Source organism: Abrus precatorius, unplaced genomic scaffold (assembly GCF_003935025.1).
Source record: "Abrus precatorius isolate BTA unplaced genomic scaffold, Abrus_2018 Scaffold9, whole genome shotgun sequence".
NCBI lineage: Eukaryota > Viridiplantae > Streptophyta > Magnoliopsida > Fabales > Fabaceae > Abrus > Abrus precatorius.
In genome coordinates, this window is record NW_020874439.1 from 34771390 (window position 1) to 34791445 (window position 20056).

The 20056-nt window shown below is 32.8% G+C and overlaps 3 protein-coding genes across 4 annotated transcripts; 1 reads left to right on the plus strand and 2 right to left on the minus strand.

The window, feature by feature from the left end:
- Window positions 1-2943: 2943 nt before the first annotated feature.
- Window positions 2944-6558, plus strand: LOC113849201 (T-complex protein 1 subunit epsilon). 2 transcript variants are annotated; one of them, XM_027478920.1, is made up of 9 exons: window positions 2944-3294; window positions 3392-3710; window positions 3800-4148; window positions 4343-4475; window positions 4606-4658; window positions 4903-5005; window positions 5295-5461; window positions 5700-5813; window positions 5916-6525. In XM_027478920.1, the coding sequence occupies exons 1-9, from the start codon at window positions 3096-3098 to the stop codon at window positions 6084-6086; spliced, it is 1608 nt and encodes a 535-aa protein (XP_027334721.1). In that variant the 5' UTR covers window positions 2944-3095; the 3' UTR covers window positions 6087-6525. The 2 variants fall into 2 exon arrangements, with proteins under 2 accessions (XP_027334721.1, XP_027334722.1); XM_027478921.1 differs by having other exon boundaries at window positions 2970-3710; window positions 5916-6558.
- Window positions 6559-7123: 565 nt separating this feature from the next.
- LOC113849813 (probable pectate lyase 5) lies at window positions 7124-9495 on the minus strand. The gene is made up of 4 exons (XM_027479997.1): window positions 9389-9495; window positions 7818-8555; window positions 7533-7671; window positions 7124-7348 (listed from the first exon to the last, which is right to left on the minus strand). Exons 1-4 carry the CDS (start codon window positions 9493-9495, stop codon window positions 7124-7126), a joined length of 1209 nt encoding a protein of 402 aa, XP_027335798.1.
- A 3673-nt stretch (window positions 9496-13168) lies between these two features.
- Window positions 13169-15006, minus strand: LOC113849675 (probable pectate lyase 5). Its single transcript, XM_027479749.1, has 4 exons — window positions 14900-15006; window positions 14059-14796; window positions 13769-13907; window positions 13169-13390 (listed from the first exon to the last, which is right to left on the minus strand). Exons 1-4 carry the CDS (start codon window positions 15004-15006, stop codon window positions 13169-13171), a joined length of 1206 nt encoding a protein of 401 aa, XP_027335550.1.
- Window positions 15007-20056: the final 5050 nt, after the last annotated feature.

Sequence of the window (20056 nt, forward strand, 5' to 3'; positions counted from 1 at the left end):
GCTTAAATATTGACATAATAATGAATTTATGATTCTAACACAGACTGTGTTAAATTGATATTGATTTATCGAGTAACTACCCAGATGTTTAGTTGTGTTTAAAATATGTTTTATAATATATTTCAATGAAATTTTGAAAGAAACAACATTATCAAAACTGTGATTGATTGAACACTTTTAAGAACATGTTTAAATAAATAATTTAACTAAGCACTTATTTATTATTTTTTAATAAGATTTTGTGTCATGAATTTAGTTATATATTTTATTTTGATGAAGTATATAAAAAATAAAAAAATTATACATTATTCTCAGAAATTATCTATAAATTCTTCTTACTTTAAATATATAGTAAAATATCCATTTATAACTAAGAGATAGATTATTTAAAGTGATAATATTTAATTTATTTTAAAGCCTTAAACAATTTAAGTGATTATTCATGACTCAAATATAAATATTTTTTATAAGATAACTTTACAATAAAAAAACAGAGAAAAAAATATAATAATCTTACATTTAGAAAAAAAATTAAATTCTATTGTTGTATATATTTTCTTCTTCTCCTTTTTTTAGCACTTTCGTATCTTATAAATAACTGATATTTTTATTTTTTTTATTTTTACTTTGTCATCTTATAGTACAGTATATTTTTCAAAATTTTTATCATCACAGCCTTCATTATACCTATCATTTTTTTTTATTTTTCTTAATATTCAAAGGTGTATATTTTTATTACTCAAATAAAATTGTCTTCAGTAAGAAGATAATTACGGTCTAAATAAAAAAGTTGTACATTCCATTAGTTGTTCAACATTAATTTCTCTTTCTAAATCATGAATGTGAATGAAAAATACATGAATGCTCTCAAAAGAGGGTAGTGTGCCCTAACCACCAATCGCAGGATCTTTCCATCACCATCATTAATTAATATTCTACGAGAAATGAACAGGAAAATGCTAACAAAACTAGACTCTAACTCAATGGTTTGTATAATTAACACCAACATAAGTAGCTATATTTTTTGTTTAGATATTCACTATGGAGTCATTTTTCTCCAAATACGCAATTCACCTAATTTGCATCCCATTCAATGTCCACAATAGCTAGTAGAATGGATCTTTACCAACCGTGTACACGCCTTGTTAATACCATTCATCATTTTGTTAATGCATTGACATCCATTGGACGAAACGAATATCATATAATAAGGTAGGTCTAATAATTCATAATTGAGTCACATAGACAACAAAACTTGAAGATTCTAACAAAAAAAGAAGCAATAAAACACTACCCTCCCTCACCTCTGTCAATCCATTAAATCGTCAATCTTTTTGAACCTTTTTTTTTTTTTAATTTGGGTCTATGATGTAACCACGACCGTTCTGCATGGGGTATAAAAACGATTCACTTTTTCCTATTTTGAATATTTTTTACATTTTCATTAGCTTCACGTAAGAAGAAAGTCAATTCTACATTACATAATATTTTTTTTGGGAGGAGGGTCAAAATAATAGTGTCATTCTCTGTGTCCCTAAGCTAAGTTTTTATCATTTATTTATATCATATGATGGCTATGCTATTTATGTTAAGTAAACAAAAAGGCTACGTTGTTTTTATAAAGTGATGTATATATTGGGACCAGGGTGTTGCGTACTCTCACACAGTTGTTGCTAGCCAAGCCACCCCCCAACTCCAACAGCTACACTATTAACTAGACCAACTTAACTCACCTTGCCCTTGCTGTGTATGACCCAAACCACTCGAATTAATGGAATTTTTGTGTTCAACATAGACTTTGGTGAAGTTACACATTTTTTCGTCTGTTATGGGATTGATTTCACTGTAGAATGTTCGAGATAGCTAGTTCAATTCATACTTAAGCATACAAAGAGAGTCAAATCCAAAAGACTAGTTCATTGGACGGGATAACTTTAGTACTTAAGTATCACGTTGAGTATCTTATTATTCTCAATGTGAAAGGTTAAAATTTGTGTTATTTTCATTATATATTTTGGACTTGTATTTTACAATTTGAACTTTTGCTTAACAATCATCCAAGTTTGAAGCATTTTTCTTGAAAAGTTGAAATGCTTGTGGGTTTGCAGTGGTTCTGTTGTTACGCGAATCAGAAAGAGGAGGGAAGGTAGGGAGATTGTTCATTTTGTTAGAAGAAAAATATGAGTAACATTGTGAGATTACATGTCTGCAAAACAAAAAAGACAAAAAAAGAAATGGTAACTAATGTTCTGAGAGTATTGTTGTTAAAGAATTAAAAGTAAAAAATACATATTCAAAAAGTTATTATGTGTTATTTATGTAATTTTCGATGTATTTTAAATATAATTTTAATAAAATGTTCGCATTTGATTCCTTAATTAGTGTCTTGAGTTAAGTAAGTTCCAATTTTATTTTTTTTAAATTCTGTGCTACATTTTTCATTGTTGTGGTACATATTTTCATGAAAACAATTAAATTATGATGATATGTTGGGACATGGGAAATGGTCTAAATTAATAAGTCACCAAAATCTCCTTCGTTTTAGAATAACAAGACTTTTTTCAATATGTTCAATTCTACTTGTACTTAAATCAACAATTATCCAATAAAAACTTTGACTCTCTACTCAATAATAGCCGTCTAGTGTTTTGCTAAATTAACCATGTTATAGCTTATCTAAATTTTAAAATAGATCCTAAAAATTCAACAAAAGATAACGTATCTTATTGAGAAAATATTATTTTAAAAAAATAAGAATCTCATTAACAACTTTTTAATCTTAAAAATTCATTGAAAGCACAAGAAATTTCAGAATAATTAATTTAAATGAGCTAATAATTGACAAATGGACTTGGGCTTGGGAACCAGATTGTATAAGATCTGAGTGTCCAGCCCATCTAAGCCCAGCCCAAAACTAGTATCGGGTTGGGGTTTGGCAATTGAAATATCAGAAAAAGGTGGGAAGCAAAACGCAACACAACGAAAGGGAAGGAGTTAGGGCTTAAGACGAGTGCAGTTGTTGCTGCTGCTGTTGTTTCTACACTCTTCACCTTCTTCTCCAATCGCGATTGTGACTGAGAAACAAAGGATCAGAAATGGCGTTGGCTTTCGACGAGTTCGGAAGGCCTTTCATAATCCTAAAGGAACAAGAACAGAAGAGCAGACTCAGAGGTCTCGATGCTCAGAAAGCCAACATCTCCGCCGGCAAAGCTGTCGCTCGCATTCTCCGAACCTCTCTCGGCCCCAAAGGCATGGACAAGATGCTTCAGAGTCCCGACGGCGACGTTACCATCAGTCAGTTCCTCTCTCTCTCTCTCTCTCTCTCTCTCTCTCTCTCTCTCATTCTCACCGTTACTGTTACCGTTACCGTCTTCCTTTTCCCTTTTTACAGCGAACGATGGTGCCACAATTTTGGAGCAGATGGACGTTGACAACCAAATTGCGAAGCTCATGGTTGAGCTTTCGAGGAGTCAGGATTACGAAATCGGTGATGGCACCACTGGTGTTGTTGTCATGGCTGGAGCACTTCTTGAACAAGCTGAACGACTCCTTGAACGAGGGATTCACCCTATTAGGATCGCTGAGGGTTACGAAATGGCTTCTAGAATCGCTTTTGAACATATCGAGCGTATTGCTAACAAATTTGAATTTGGACAAACCAATTTGGAGCCTCTAGTTCAAACTTGCATGACTACGCTCTCTTCCAAAATGTAATTTTAATTTAATTATTTGTCTCGTCGAGGTGGTTATGGCTCTTTTTTTTTTATGATTTATGTGTTTGTTTCTTATGATGTTGCAGTGTGAATCGGTGTAAGCGAAGTTTGGCGGAGATTGCTGTTAAGGCTGTTCTTGCTGTTGCTGATCTGGAGAGGAAGGATGTTAATTTGGATCTGATAAAAGTGGAAGGGAAAGTTGGGGGTAAATTGGAAGATACCGAGTTAATCTATGGAATCGTTGTTGATAAGGATATGAGCCATCCTCAAATGCCTAAGCAAATTGAAAATGCTAAAATTGCTATCTTGACTTGCCCCTTTGAGCCCCCGAAGCCAAAGACTAAGCATAAGGTTGATATTGATACAGTGGAGAAGTTCCAGACATTGAGGTTGCAGGAACAGAAATATTTTGATGATATGGTTCAACGATGCAAGGTTGGGAGATTTTGATCTACAAATTTACTTTTGTTTAAACTTTCTGATTAGAATGATCTTTCTCCTTACTTTTAGGTGGTGTACGAGTCTTTTGAGATTTGAACTCTATTTGGTCTTTTTATAAACTCCTTTTCTTTTGGCTTCCTAGACTGCTTTTGGATTTATTGAAAAGGGACTATTACATTGATTTGCAGGATGTGGGTGCAACCCTTGTCATCTGCCAATGGGGTTTTGACGATGAAGCAAATCATCTCTTGATGCACAGGAACTTGCCAGCTGTTAGATGGGTTGGTGGTGTAGAGTTGGAGTTGATAGCTATAGCAACGGGTGAGTGTTGATTAAACTCCTTATGCGTTGAATATAGAACCTTTGATTTTATGACTTATGATTGTAGTCTGTTGCTAAGATATTCTGCAATGTCTATTAACAAAGCAATGATCTGTTTGTGAATACACAGGTGGAAGAATTGTTCCTAGGTTCCAGGAGTTAACTCCAGAAAAGTTGGGTGAGGTACAATTTCACTTTTGATTTTCTTTTGGGGTTTTCAATAACTGCAGATTAATTTCTTTGAGGTCAGTTGTAATGTGGAATTTACGTGCAATTGTGGGGGTCAGTAATTTAAATCATTTGGCTGTGGTAGCATTCTTATTGTATCTTTTGTTGGGATTGGGATGCTGTAGACTAACAATGTTGCTTTGTTTTTTTGTACATTTGACACTGCAAGCGACATTAATTTTTGATCTGATTTTTTAAGGCTGGTATGGTACGAGAAAAGTCCTTTGGTACAACGAAAGACCGAATGCTGTACATTGAGCATTGTGCAAACTCAAGAGCTGTAACAATATTTATTCGTGGAGGTAAAGACGTATACTATTTGCTCTGTTCATTGTTTTCTATGAATTTCATATAATTAGTTGCTTTCTTGGAGAAAGATAATTTTCTAACCATACTGTTGTTCGCTATTGTATTTCTTTCTTTACTGCTTCAGATGTGAACTGTGAACTTTCAAATTTTTGTCTGTATTAATGGCTTTGCAACTTTCAAGTCACGGTTTTTAATTTTGTGGAGCTTTTTAAAATAGACTTTGATGACTGATGAATGTCTAAGCAACATTGACAAATTAACAGTAGCTGTCTTGTTTGCCAGGTAACAAAATGATCATAGAGGAGACAAAGCGTAGCCTTCATGATGCCTTGTGTGTGGCTAGGAATCTTATCCGCAACAATTCTATTGTATATGGTGGTGGTTCAGCTGAGATTTCCTGTTCTATAGCTGTGGAGGCAGCTGCTGATAGATACCCTGGAGTAGAACAGGTATGGATATTATTATACTTGTCTGGGTTTACTTTTTATTCCTTATCAAAATAAATGGAGTTTTATATTTATGATCCCACCAGTTTAAAGAAACTATTAAAACTCATTTTGTTATTTACTAAATAGCGTGTAGAGTGATCTTGAGGTATTGACGAATCAATGTAATCTCATTACTTGTTCAAATTACTCTCTGTTATTTGCAAAAGCTTTATTGATTGCTGGTTTTCTTTCCCTGCAGTATGCTATTAGAGCATTTGGGGATGCTTTGGAGGCCATCCCTATGGCCCTTGCTGAAAATAGTGGCCTCCAACCTATTGAAACGTTATCTGCTGTTAAGTCCCAGCAAATAAAGGTAATAAATTGAGCATGATGATTGTTTTAACTATGTTATACATCTAAACTTGATACCAAACTACTCTGTATATCATGGCACTTACGTTAACTCTGTCTTTAGGATAATAACCCTCACTTCGGCATTGATTGCAATGATGTTGGAACTAATGACATGTGTGAACAAAATGTATTCGAAACTTTGATCGGAAAGCAGCAACAGATCTTACTCGCTACCCAAGTTGTCAAGATGATACTGAAAATTGATGATGTCATATCCCCATCCGATTATTGATACTTTTAAACTCATGTTCTACATCAGGATGCTGAATTGCTGATAGTATTTTGTTTCCATTGGTTTGTTGTAGTTAGAGTCCGTATGTTCACTCGAATATTCATGTAAGATTTTGGCACGGTTTTGTATCGGTGTTGGGTGACTCTTTTTTTGTTTAATGCAATTGTTATGCAATTTATATTGAGGATTATGAATTGTTATATTTTAGATCATCTAACCTTTGTAGGCTCTGAGGGAAATTTTGCGGTCTCTTATTTTGGGCCTTATAAAATGAGTTTGACTGGTTGTGCCGCTGAGAGACTGTAGGCCAGGCAACGAAAGTGTATACGGCTTGGTTTTATATTTTTCTTAAGAGTTATGGCCCTTGAGTACGTTTGACGGGAGTGTACTGTATTTTAAAAGAATTCTTGACAAAATAATTGGAACCGATGGCATTGGTTAATGACAAATTAGTAGTATACTAGTATTTAGTTATGGCATCCGGCTTAACAGTTTTTAATCAAAGTGTGCTTGTGTTCTTTATTGGCCCTTGAGTTGGTGTTAAATGTTATACGCATTATTGTAGCTTACGGGTGCTTCGGCTCATGTTATGAGTGCCTTTTCAATTGTCAGACCTGTCATGAATGTCTAGAATTCGCCGTATTGAAAAATCGTTCTTCTAAAGCGCATGTCAATGGTAGCGGCCTTTTGAGCCCCTTGAATTTAAGTTGTGGCCCATGGAGGTTATTTCAGACTCATCTTTTGGAGGCAAATCAACCTTTTTTTTTTTCAAATATTTTCTATGTCCAATTTCCTGCTCTACAGCACTGTTCTGTCCTCCATTGATTAGGTGTCCAAGCTGGTATAGTATTCCACAATTTCACTAGAAATTTGAAAATTTTAGCATGCCAAGAAGTTATACCATTCTTTAATTAAAGATTTGTTTGGTAACGCGTTTGAAATTAAAAGCACACGTTATGTTACCCAAATGTCTGTTAGGTTCTATTCTTACGAAAAACTAAACACAATTGTTTTCTTAGTGCATTGGATACTAGCAGCTAGTAGCATGGGTAGCCCCTTTTGCATCTAAGTGCTCCAGCCCCTGCTGTCATTGAAGGCACAAGCATAGGTGGTCGTGCTGCCATGCTTGACGCTTTATTATACCTAGCAGCTGCTCCAGCTCCAGACGGTGTGAAGAAGGCTCCATTCAACATTAGATCTCCTTCAGACCTCCAATTCCATTTCCTCCACTCGCTCTCTGATGAAGTGAAGTGTTTGGTGACCTGAAATCCACCAATCACATTTTCAATATATTAAAAATACCATGCGAAGCCATCTATTCAACACATGAATGGCCAAAAATCATAAATTAGCTACACAACATATTTTATTTTGTATCACAACAGTATTCATTAATTAGCAGCTAATTATGGCATTATTGTTTTAGTTTGTTTATATATCTTTGACCTCTTTGTGGTCTTCATCATCCGGGGCAAGAAATCTGTTGCCTTGGCTGAAAATAGTTGGGGATGAACTCCCACCTATTGCGTAATTATGCCAATGTGTGTAATCATTGTTCACCACATGGAAGAATCCGAACCTGCATCTGCAAATTTGGGCAAGAAATTTACCATTCAAGCTGTATTCTTTCTCTTCCAATCAAAAGAATAGCACAAGCTAAACAACGCTTATCTTTTGATACAACAAAAAAAACAAAAACAAAACAAAAACAAAAACAAAAACACTACTTACCTCGGCATTCTTCCCCCAAGCCCTTCTCCAAAATGGTTGAAGGCTACAGTAACTTGCATATGCTTGTCCTCTTCGTAGGAATCACTGTGGCCCAAGAGCATGACTTTGTTATGGTGCGTCATGTAATTGTTAGAAATGGTGATAGCCGTTGACCCATGAACAACATCAATTAGGCCATCAAAACAACTTGACAAGGAGCAATGGTCCACCCAAACATGGCTCCCGCCAAAGATTGTCACCCCATCACCATCTGATCTTCTTCTCCAGCTACGATGGTTAGGAGAGTCCTTCACATATCCATTGCCACCCCGTTTGCAGTCATGGATGTGTATGCCATGAATTATGATGTTGGACTTGTGCTGCACTTTGATGCAAGGCCCTCCAGCAAGGTGCACGTTTGCTCCTCTTCCATCAATGGTTTTGTAAGAATTCACGAGGAGATCCATCTCTAGTTTGATCCCCATGTCATGCTTGAATATGATCCACAAAGGTACTAGTTGAATAACTGCATATCTTAAAGTGCCTGGCATTGGGTTCAAAGGGTTATCACTAGGGTCAGTGACCACATATATTTTGCCATCCCTCCCACCAATGGCATGTCTTCCAAACCCAATAGCACAATTGGCTAGAAGCTTGCGGTTCTTTTCCCAGTTGGGGTCACACCTCCAACAATCATCAATGGGGTTGCCCGTTCCACAAGAAAGAAATCCCAAGTTTCTCCTTGACACATTAATGCTCCTACAGTAAAAAAAAAAAAGGGTGCTTCTTTCAATATGATATGCTCAAACATGCAAGTACATGCATGTAGTCTTCAAAATATTCTTGATAATGAGAATAAAACCCAAATTTCTCCTATGCTAATAGATGCTCCTACGAAAAAGAAAAGGATGCAAATGTGCTGGGGTCACTAGGTGCACATGTTTCGACGTAAAAGGTTGGGATCATTAACATGTGTTTCCCCTATTTTAAGTGCTGCTGTCGACAATAAGTTGTGGTCACTATAACGTTTCATCACAAAAAGCACGAGGAGAACATTCTATTTTTATTTTTTTAATGGAAGTGCATCATGCAAATGATTAAAAAGAGAAAATGATTCAAATTCCAAAAATAATATACTTAATTGGTTTAAAATAATTTAAATTTAAGATTTAACACAATAAAAGTTAAGAATCAGTCATTTTTTAAGGAAAAATAAACTAAAATTAATTCGAGACTTTAATTTGATATATTATAAAGGGATGAAAGGTTGCCACTTTTTAAAAAATATGATATCTAAGTTTAACACACAAACCATTATCTTCAAATAATTTATATCTGTATCTTCTGTTAATGAACTGCACTAAAATAGTACAAACCATCTTGTATGCTAGATGGATTTTATGTGGAAAGAAAAAAGAATTAAACAAAAGCTACAAGACAGTTCTGTTTTCCAACAGAAGAGTTTTGGCAGAATAAGACACAGCATAAGTTAGGTTGATGATAGAACATTTTATGGTATATCGATCTGATTTTTAAAAGGTCCCCATGAGGGAGGGTGTAAGATGTCTCAAACAAAGAACTGCATAACATACTTTTGTACTTCTTGGACCACTAATTCAGGATATTGAACTGAAGAAGCATAGATCAAAGTTGGGACAAGAAGCAAGAACTGGAACATAAATGTGAATGAAAATGCCATAATTTCTTAAATTCCCTATAAAGGGAAGAATAAGAAGAATATTAATAAGGAGGGTAATTATACAATTGTGACTTGTTCTATAAGAGTGATAGTAGTGAATCTTATATACATAGGTAGTAATTGAATTGAGAGGGAATGAATCTTAATTCTTGATTAAATAAAAAATGCTTGTTCAGTGTCCGGGATTTGTGGATTTAGGAAACCTATATAGCGTTGCTTCCCTATGAGGCACCCTTCTCCCAAAGTCAATTTACACAGTATAATAGTAGTAGTAGTAGACCATTACTTCAATTAACAAATTACACTGATTAACAGCAATTTTTTCTTTCAGGGCTTATGACATTTCTTTAATCAGAATATTACACTAATAAGAAAAATAAAAATAAAATAAATTTACAATACACTGAAATTTAAGGTATGAATGAATATTTTGGTGTCAGTATTTGGGCCTAAGAGGTGCCGTTGGAGCTGAAAGCATCAGAATCTCGCACTTTCTTTGCCTATCATCCGTCAATTATGCTGCATGTAGGATTGGTCGTTAAATGAGGTACACTTTTGTTTGTTATTGATGATTGATCTATTTCATATTTTCACTCTCACACGCCCATCTATGAACATCCTATAATTTTATTTGGATGAATAATAATAATGATCCAAGAAAATATACATGTTGCTTTCATGTCAGATTCCTCCCACTAAACAATTGTACTAATTTGGTGTACCTTTTTTTCTCAGTGAAAAGTCTCTATATTGTTAGTTTAACTAACGAGTGAATGTCTATTGGAATTCCTAGTTTACTAATGTAGTCATGGGATTGAGATCAAAGTGCTATGCATGATTTATAGTCCTAGTTGTCTTGTTTATTAAATTTATAATTAACAAACCATTGTTTTTATTTTTGGGGGCTAAACTGTAGTCTGGTTTCTCTTCAATAAATTAAACATGGCTAAAAGCATAATTTTTCAGGAGCTTATTTTATGTTGTTGGTGCTGATTGTCTCATTATTCTGGTATTTTTTTTTTCAAAATTACTCCTTTTTATTTATGAAAAGTTGTTATCACTAGAAAGTATAAATTTATATAAAGTTCAACGTCTTCTTCAAAAACCATGAAAAGCCAGCGTTGCATTTAGTTTAAGAATAAGAGGAATAAGATTAAACTATATATAAATGAATGGTCATAATGTGGGCATATTTTGGTATATATTTATTTATTTTTAATTATGGGCATATAATGTGATAATGATTATACAAAATTGTTTGTTTAAAATTTCCTAAACAGCTTCGAAAGAGTTTTTGTTTGTCAAGTAAGAGAAACAAAACCTGGTTTTACTTTTTATCGATGAACTCAATTTTTTTTATGTCGTTCGCAAATATTTAATTTAAAGAATCATATATACTATAGGAGAAACAAGTAAGATATGATACTGTAGGGGCATGTCTTGACATATTTTATGCATTACTTTCCAAATATGGAGCTAAATTTGATCAACTTATTTTCCGAGATCCTCTGCAATCTGTAACTTTCCCACAAGCCAATTGTCCCATATGTAAGAATCTTACTGTATAGATATCCCATCATAAATTACTTTCAAACCAGATGAAGACATTCATCCAAGGGCATGGTAGAAGGTGCTCTATGGATTGAGAGAGGAGTAATTTGAATTTATGGCAATATTTTGGTGTAGATAAACTGTAGAAGGATGAGTTTACAATCACAATGTAAGCCATCTTCTGTATACGGCCAAGCCATTGTATCTGAAACCCCTCATTTGTTCATGTGAGCTAATTATTATGATTAGAGGCTCAGTATTGGGCCCTTTACTGGGAGATGCATGCAAAAGATGAGAACGGCCCCAGAAAAACAAGTGCCTAAGGAGGGCCCAAAGAAAGTGAAGCTAATAATAGGAAGCAAGATCTTTGAGGAGCATAATGCATCAAGTAGTGACCAATTTGGATTTGACTGCTAGCAGCATTTGGCTAAACTTACTGATATTTGCAATGATTTTTGTCTACCTGACAGTAGTGTGCTTGATCATTGATGATTTGATAAGATCTCTAATACACAATTCTATCACAATATTTTGTAGTATATGCTTTTCTTGGCATTCTAGTAATAAGGACTAATTACAGATTGAACCATTTCTTACCGATATTTAAATTATTAGTTAATTTTTCAATTAGAAAATATTTTATTGATTTTTTAATACTAATAGGCCTATTATTTATCATTAGTTTGTATTGTTTGTATGTTACTTGCATAAATATGAATGTGCATTGTTTTAATTTTTAATATTTTTCTATTGCTTTTGGGCCCTTAACTCTAGGGAGGGATTAGAAACTGTGTTTCTTTGTGTGCACATACTCTATTACTCTTAATAAAATTATCCTGACATTATCTATACAGTGAGATATTATGAAATAAACAAATATAATATACAAAAGAAAAGGTCTGGTGTTGTTTGTTGTAGAATTAGAATCAATCAATAAAACTTATTCAATCAGTAATTTTATTAACTTGTGCCGTTGTAATAATCACAAACAGTTGAAAATTGTAGCAATAAATAAGTCTGATGCCAAACTTGAATTTCATCCATCCTTGTTCCAGATCTGGTGTTAATTACAGGAGATAGAGGACAAAAGATGACAAATGTATCCAAATCTTCTATAGTGCAAAGCAAGGCAATGCAGTATGAAAATTAGTGTTCGGGGTGACATTTATAGCAATAGCATCTTGTCGGAGACACAAATTAAACTTCAATTATTGTCACTTTGCATGCGATAATTAAATGACAGAAAAATTATTTGTTGTGTACAAAACTCATTGCCTTGCATGTCAGAGGAAAATCAATCAATCCATCTAAACAATAGATGATGTGTGTCAAATTCATCAGTGCATGCACAAGTTATTGAAGATGCTTGTCCCCAGATAATGGCCCATCTATGGACGTGGATCCAATTACCAATGATGATATATCAATATCAGTTTCCTTTCAACTCCATGTGAGGGGTATATTGTCCATATGATGAAGTATTTACTACATTAAAAACACAAAAGTTATTGAATATTTATTTTTTAAATAATAATTAAAAGTAATTAATAAAATGTATCATTTTTTAAATCAAGAAATAATAAGTTTTCATTAAAAATTGTAGCATTTAATATTATCACTCCTTTGAATTATGTGATATTTCATTATTTCCAATAAAAAATTATTATATATAGGTTCTTATGGTGTCATTAAGCAATGAGAATACATTAGAAAAATAAAAAAAATGTATTGAATAGTCTTTGATTAATATTTATAAATACACATTAAAAAAAATTGCTTGATAAAATGCATTATGGGATACCAGAGGCATTGGCACGATATGGAAACTATCAAACTATAAGCATTCAATTGTACCTACGTTTTCTCAATTCTGGTTTTTCATTGAACATTCAATTATATCAACTCTTTTGCTTGTGTCTGTCAACTTACAATACCACAAAGCGGATGATTTGTATCGTAGACACAAGCTAAGGTTGTCGTTACAAAGACAAAATGTCTAAAAAGTTCGATATACAATAAAGTTGAATAACATTTTTTTACCCAAAAAGTAGATACAGTTGCATGGCGCATATTGATTTTTGCCTTTATTACTATGTAATATATAATTTTTGGGCTTCTTGATTCAGCAGCGTGAGCCCTTTCTGCAGTTAAGTGATCCAGCTGATGCTGTGATGGAACTGACAAGTGAAGATGGTTTTGCTGCCAAACTGGATGCTCTGGCATAGCTTGAAGATGCACCTGTTCCTGATGGTGTAAAGAAGGCACCGTTTAACATCAAATCTCCTGAAGACCTCCAATTCCAATTCTTCCATTGGCTCTTTGGGGTAACCTCACGCTTTGTGACCTGAAATTAGTTTTTTTAGTTCTTAATTAGCACAAGTGTAATGTCTATTTAAAACCAGTTATATGATTATATTCACATATTAATATCAGGAAAGACATTATGTTTATTTTTAATCTACGAAAGTTTTGCTTTGTATAATTCGGTACTCAAATATATATTAACTTGCTTATATTTTAGTCTTTTTGACTACAAATTAGTTGCCAAAAGTATAATTTGATCTCCAAATATGTTCATTTTTCTTATACTTTAGTGAAATATAATAAATAGAATCTCACTTTCAAAGGTCAGTTTGTATATTTACTGAGTCATATTCAATCCAAAAAATGAATAGTATGCAATAGAGTTAACATAGGAAATTCTTATTCTTTTCCATATAACCTCTTTGAAGGTCATGTCATTGGGAGCAAGAAATCTGTTGCCTTGGCTATTGATAGTTGGAGCAGCACTGCCCCCAATGGCGTACATTTTCCAATGAGTGTAGTCATTGTTCACAACATGGAAGTATCCATGCCTGCATCTGCAGATGTACATAAAAGTAAGAAGACTAATCAAGTTAACTGGAAAAAGAAAAAGTGAAAAACACATATAGCTAGAGCTAAGCTAAGCTACGCTAAGCTACCCTAATAAAATATCCAATGATACAGAGGAAGGTAAGGTTTTGATCTTACCTTGGCATTCTCTGCACTAGCCCTTCTCCAAAATGGTTAAAGGCAATGGTGACTTGCATGTTCTTATCTTGGATGAAAGTATCACTGTGGCCCAAAAGCATGACCTTGTTATGGTGAGTCAAGTAATTGTTGGAGATAGTGATGGCAGTGGATCCATGAATGGCATCAATTAGTCCATCACGGCAATTGGAGAGAGAGCAATGATCCACCCAAATATGGCTCCCACCAAAGATTGACACCCCATCACCATCAGATAGAGTTCTCCAACCATAATGGGTAGGAGAGTCCCGCACATATGCATTCCCTCCTTGTTTGCAATCATGGATGTTAATCCCATGAATGATAATGTTGGTCACATATTGTATAGTAATGCAAGGCCCTCCGGCAATGTGCACATTTGCACCTCTACCATCAATTGTTTTGAAAGAATTCATCATCAACTCTTGCTTCAACTTGATCACCATGTCACGCTTGAAGATGATCCACAATGGCTCCTCTTGGATAACACCATATCTTAGAGTTCCTGGCTTGGGATTCACAGGGTGATCACCTGAATCACTCACCACATATATTTTACCATCCCTTCCTCCAATGGCCTGCTTACCAAACCCAATGGCACAATCTGCTAAACGCTTTCTGTTCTTTTCCCAGTTGGGATCACACCTCCAACAATCATCAATGGGATTGCCTGTCCCACAAGAAAGAAATGCTAAGTTTCTCCTTGACGCATTAATGCTCCTGCAATACAAAGAAGACGCAGTTTTTTATACCCTTTTTAGTATCATGCTCAAATATGTAGGTAGTAACTATGCATGCAAACTTAAAAAATCTTGTTTCCTACTTTTGTACTTCTTCCACTACAAATTCAGGGTCTTGAATTGGTGAAGAACAAATGAAGGAAGGTACAAGAAGTAGAAAGAGTAACACAAATGAGAGTGGAATTTCCATAACTGCTTGATCTGCCCTCAACCAAGAACTTAAGAGGAATACTAAAAAGAAGGGAGGATAAGGATATAGTGTGCTTGGGAAGAAATGTAAGGACAATTTAGAGTATATATAGGGAACAAGTGGGAAACTGTGCCTCATAAATTAAATATTTTGTGCATAAGACCCGAGATTTCCATGATTTAAGGTAATCATCCTTCATAACGGCACATTATAAGCATTCTGCTCTCAATTTAAGTAAGCACCCAAATTCTCTGTAGTTTAAGATTCCGTGGACCACCTCATTGCTTACTCAAATACTCAATTTGTTACAGTGCTACTTCTATGCTCGAATCCACTATTCGGAATTAAGAATTTTTGGATTTATTTGAAAGAGTTTATAATTAACTTATTTTTAGTCCTTCTCACACTAATGTATTTCAACTAAAAGTTGAGTTAAAGTAACTAAAAATAATAGTTAAGGACGATATTTTAACAATTTTTTTTATGATGATTATATCTAATTATATAACTCTTGTGGACATCAAATCTTAATTAAATCATTTATCAGTAAGTGTTTAAATAAGTTGTTGTTTCACAGTATAATCACCAATTTACTGTGCGCCGACACTTGTATAGATGAAATCGTTGTCGGTAATTTGCTTTATATGCAGTGTGCTACTCTTCTAGTTAAGGCAATAGAGCCCACATAAGTGCCCTCAACTCATCACTTTCAGTTACATTTGATGTTGATATGGCTGTTGAAGTGGGTTTCTCCTTTCTCCACATTACACAAAACATCATTAATGATGGGTCATTCCTTTACCAATATCTATGTATTTATATACTTGTCTACACCTATTCCTGTTCCATTTCCTTTTGGTGACTACTTCCTTATGCAATTCAACTATTCTATGTATTGATATCATTTTATACAATTCTTTTGTTTAGATTTGATTTCTCATGAATAAATAAGCTTTGCAATTTACAATTGCAATTCTTCCAATCTCAGGCATTAACAAACGAAAAATGTGCATTTATTTCCGTGCCATGATCTATGAGTAGCACGCAATAGATTAGGCACATTATCTAGCAAAGTGATGGGATCAGGATAGCAAGGGAATTTCATTGTGACAATCATAAATTTTTTACAAGAAAGAAAATGATGTACACTTAATGATCTGACGAGAACACATGCATAAGCGTGAACTGCGCAGGGACTACTGTTTCTTTTAGTGTTTTCTATTAATATAAATAGAGAATTGTAGTTTCAGATTGGTTATCAGAAATTTAACATTAAACACATTAATTATTTTCAATGTATACAAATTATATTCGAGTTTTCATAAGTCACAAATATTAATCATATTAATCTTTAAATGTTAGAAAATGTTCTTTTTTTTGCATTCTCAAACTAACGTATGCTAATATTTACTCATAAAAACGATAAATAATAATAAACTAGAAGATAAAATTTATCAAATACGATTTTTTTTCAATTTAATTTATTAACCCAAATTTGATATTAAATACTTAAAATGGGAGTTTTGTTATTGATAATGTTTATATTTAATTCAAATAGAATCTTCTCTAATAAAGAAATATGAATATTTTTAAAAAGAAAAAGAAAAAGGAAGACTTGGAAGGACCGTACTATCCGTGAATGTGATGACATGGAAGAGAAAGCATGTTCTCCCATGTGGGCTATGTCCCTTTGATACTTCACTGGGTGGGGCCCAAGGGCTCATTTCTTTGACCTCATCCCATTCTCAACAATTGGGCCAAACTAACCCATTTTAAGTTTGAATGGGTCTCTTTTTCAGCAAAGCCAACGAACATAGTCAGATTTCAATGGGGTGATGGCACAACAAAGCTTAGCCTTAAATGCCACGTCCATTAATGGCCCAAAAAATTGATTAAAAAAAGTGCCATATCCATCCCCCACCTTATCCCCTTCAATTCATAAAGTTTCATTGTGGCAAGTGTGGAGTGCCACATGCTAGGCACATAAATTTTTTATAAGACAATTTTGCGAAAATATATGATATAGTGTTGTATAATCATTATTGAAAATGCTCATTTTATATTTATAGTAGTAGCTTCTTCACGTTAAGAGAAATATCACGTTGTGTACTTGAACGGAAATTCTGCCCAAGCAATTGACTCTTCAAAGGAAAATAAAATTATTTTATTTTATTTGCAAACACATTGTTGCTGTCATGTGTGAAGTACACAATGAGAAGAAAGTAATCATACGGAAAAGGTTTTCTCTGTTCATACGCTAAATATTCATTAATCCCATGAAAATGTGTTTTAGTCAAATCAAGAAAAGAGAGCAATTTGATTGTTTAACTTGCACGATTGTATTATTATATAAGCAAATGTATTCTTAACTCGCTGTAATAGTATAACGATGAGTCAATCATATGGGAATAATAATAAAGCATGTGCTTCAGATTTAAATTTTATGAGACGTTGTTGATGTTGACTATAATTGATTTTGGTTTGGTGACAATACTTTATAAAGCGTTAATTCTATAATAATTTTTTAACTAACTATGTTGATAGAAGCATAATAAGAATTTACGTATAATAAATGTTTATTAAACATTACTTAATATCACAACTCTCATTGTACAAAGGTAAATGCAATGTTACACAATTAATGCACTCTACAAATCATGTGCTAAGTTTTGATGACAGAATTAACAAAATGAAAGGTGTTCTTGATTCAAATGATTAGTGGGGTTGTATATCACCGTACTTTAAGACATGTACATCTTCATTATGAGTTTTGTCAAATCGTGCATGTGATGACATTATTAGATTTGAATTTGGATAACACATATAGCTTATCATGAGCAAACCATGTGGCAAGCTAGCTACCATTCCCTTTGGCCATTATGCTTCCAAATCTTGTATATTCAATTTTTTTTTTTCTAGTGGCACAACTGTTACTGTAGTTAATGGAGCAATCATGTTCACAATCTGCATGCAATTCAATTCAATTCCCGTTGATGAATGATGGTCAATATGAATATTGATAGAGGCTTCAAAATAAATTTTATAGAGTTTTGTGAACTCCAGTTGTTAAACTAAGTTTAAGCATATATAAATAAAAAGCTTTTATTGAAATAAAATACATGTTTATTGTATTAGTTGCTTATCCTTAAGGTTAAGATTAACATTTTCTGTGTTTATATTCTCTTTGTTTTGGATAGACAATCTTTCTTATAAATTAATTATAGTATTGTAAGGGAAAGAATATGGAATGTTACCCTAAAAAATATAGTACAATGATTTGAAGTTTTTGTAAGATTTTAAGTTGGCAAACTAAAGTTTTCTTGAACAAAATTTCAGATATATAAAGCTTACATTATCTTACATTTTCGTGAAATATTTTTTGGGGTGATACGATCAATGATTTTGGGTTATGAAAAGTGAGCAATTATGGCTCACTGAGCATAAATTGAAGTAAACAAATCCATCATCCACGATAAATTATTATTATTATTATTATTATTATTATTATTATATCACTTTAATGTGAAATATATGACATACATTTTTATAAAACATGATGTCAAATTGTGCTACTCAGAACTGAAAAGCAATATCTTAATCTATACATATCACTAACTAAGAAGACATAAGCTCATGAAAAGGATAGCATGAACCAACATATGTTTGAATATACAATTTATTTAAGTATTTATTAAACTTTTTAAAATAGTGACATATATTTAAATTAAATTATAAAAATCATCAAAATAAGTGCTATGAAAATTATAAATCGTTTCTAAACTCTTTTAAACAGGTACTTAATCTAATTGAGTGAAATAGGAATTAAGTATATATTCTTTTGTTTCGTTCACTTGTAGTTTCCTTCCCAAAATCCTTTGTTCCTGGATTTAACAGAGTTTATCTCTGGTTTTTCTTGTGGAATTTACAAACAAACTGTCTTCATGTCATTAATAAATAAATACTAATTGACTTGTCGAACATATTATAAAAAAAGAAAATTATTAAAAAATTGTGCAAATGGAAAAGTAAACTTGTCTTTTATGATTGGATCATGTGCTAGCGAATGCAAACCATTAATATTGGCGTGTTTCTCTCGTTCAGTGGTCATCATAAGCTTCGAACTTGCATTATGAAAGACTGCATACTCCACTTGCAAATATGTCTAAAGAAACAGAAGAAAAAACACTAGTAATACATTTTTTTAATACAGTTTTTGTAACATATTTTTATTATTAGATTAAAATTAATTAAAAATTGTAAAAATTATGTAAATCTTATTCTGTTTTATTTTTAAATTAATATTACCTTTAGTCCTTTTTATAAGGAACAAAGTGAAATTTTTTCCCCTAACTATACAAAATATATAATAAATTTAAGATGTATTAATTATTATATTTTTTTAATACTTTTCTTTTATTAATAACATTAAATATATAAGTCACCCACTATATTATTTAATATTATAAATATTTTTAATTAAAAATTATATTTATTAAAAACATAACTGATTTAATTGATTTCTTTAATTCAAGTGATATGGTCTTTTATTTTTTATAAAAGGACTAGAGGAAGTATTTTTCTTGTACTTTTTTAATTTTAAATAAATTTTAACCGATAGTTAAAAGTGTGTTAGACAGTATATTGTTATTGTTAGTAACATTTTAACTTATCATTGTCATATATTATGTTAGAAAATGGTGTTGTAGTCTTATGCTATTACCTTACTACTGTACCCTTTTTTTTTTTTTTTTAATCGACTTGCATTCTCTACAATGCAGTTTTTTAGTTTTGTCAAAGCAGAGAGAGGAGAGAACAAACGACTTGGGCTATTTCCCATGCATTCCTTAGTGACTTTTGGGCCTACACTTTCCTTTGAACAATGAGGGAAGAAATTGAGTAGGACCCAATTCTAAGTAGGCTTTGACCCAAAAAAAACTGCACAATTGAACACGCTTACAGCCAAAAAAAAAAAAAGGGAGAGAATTAAGTCACGTCTAAAATAATTTAAAATGACCTTTTTGGTAAAAGAAAAAGAAAAGGCAGAAAAATA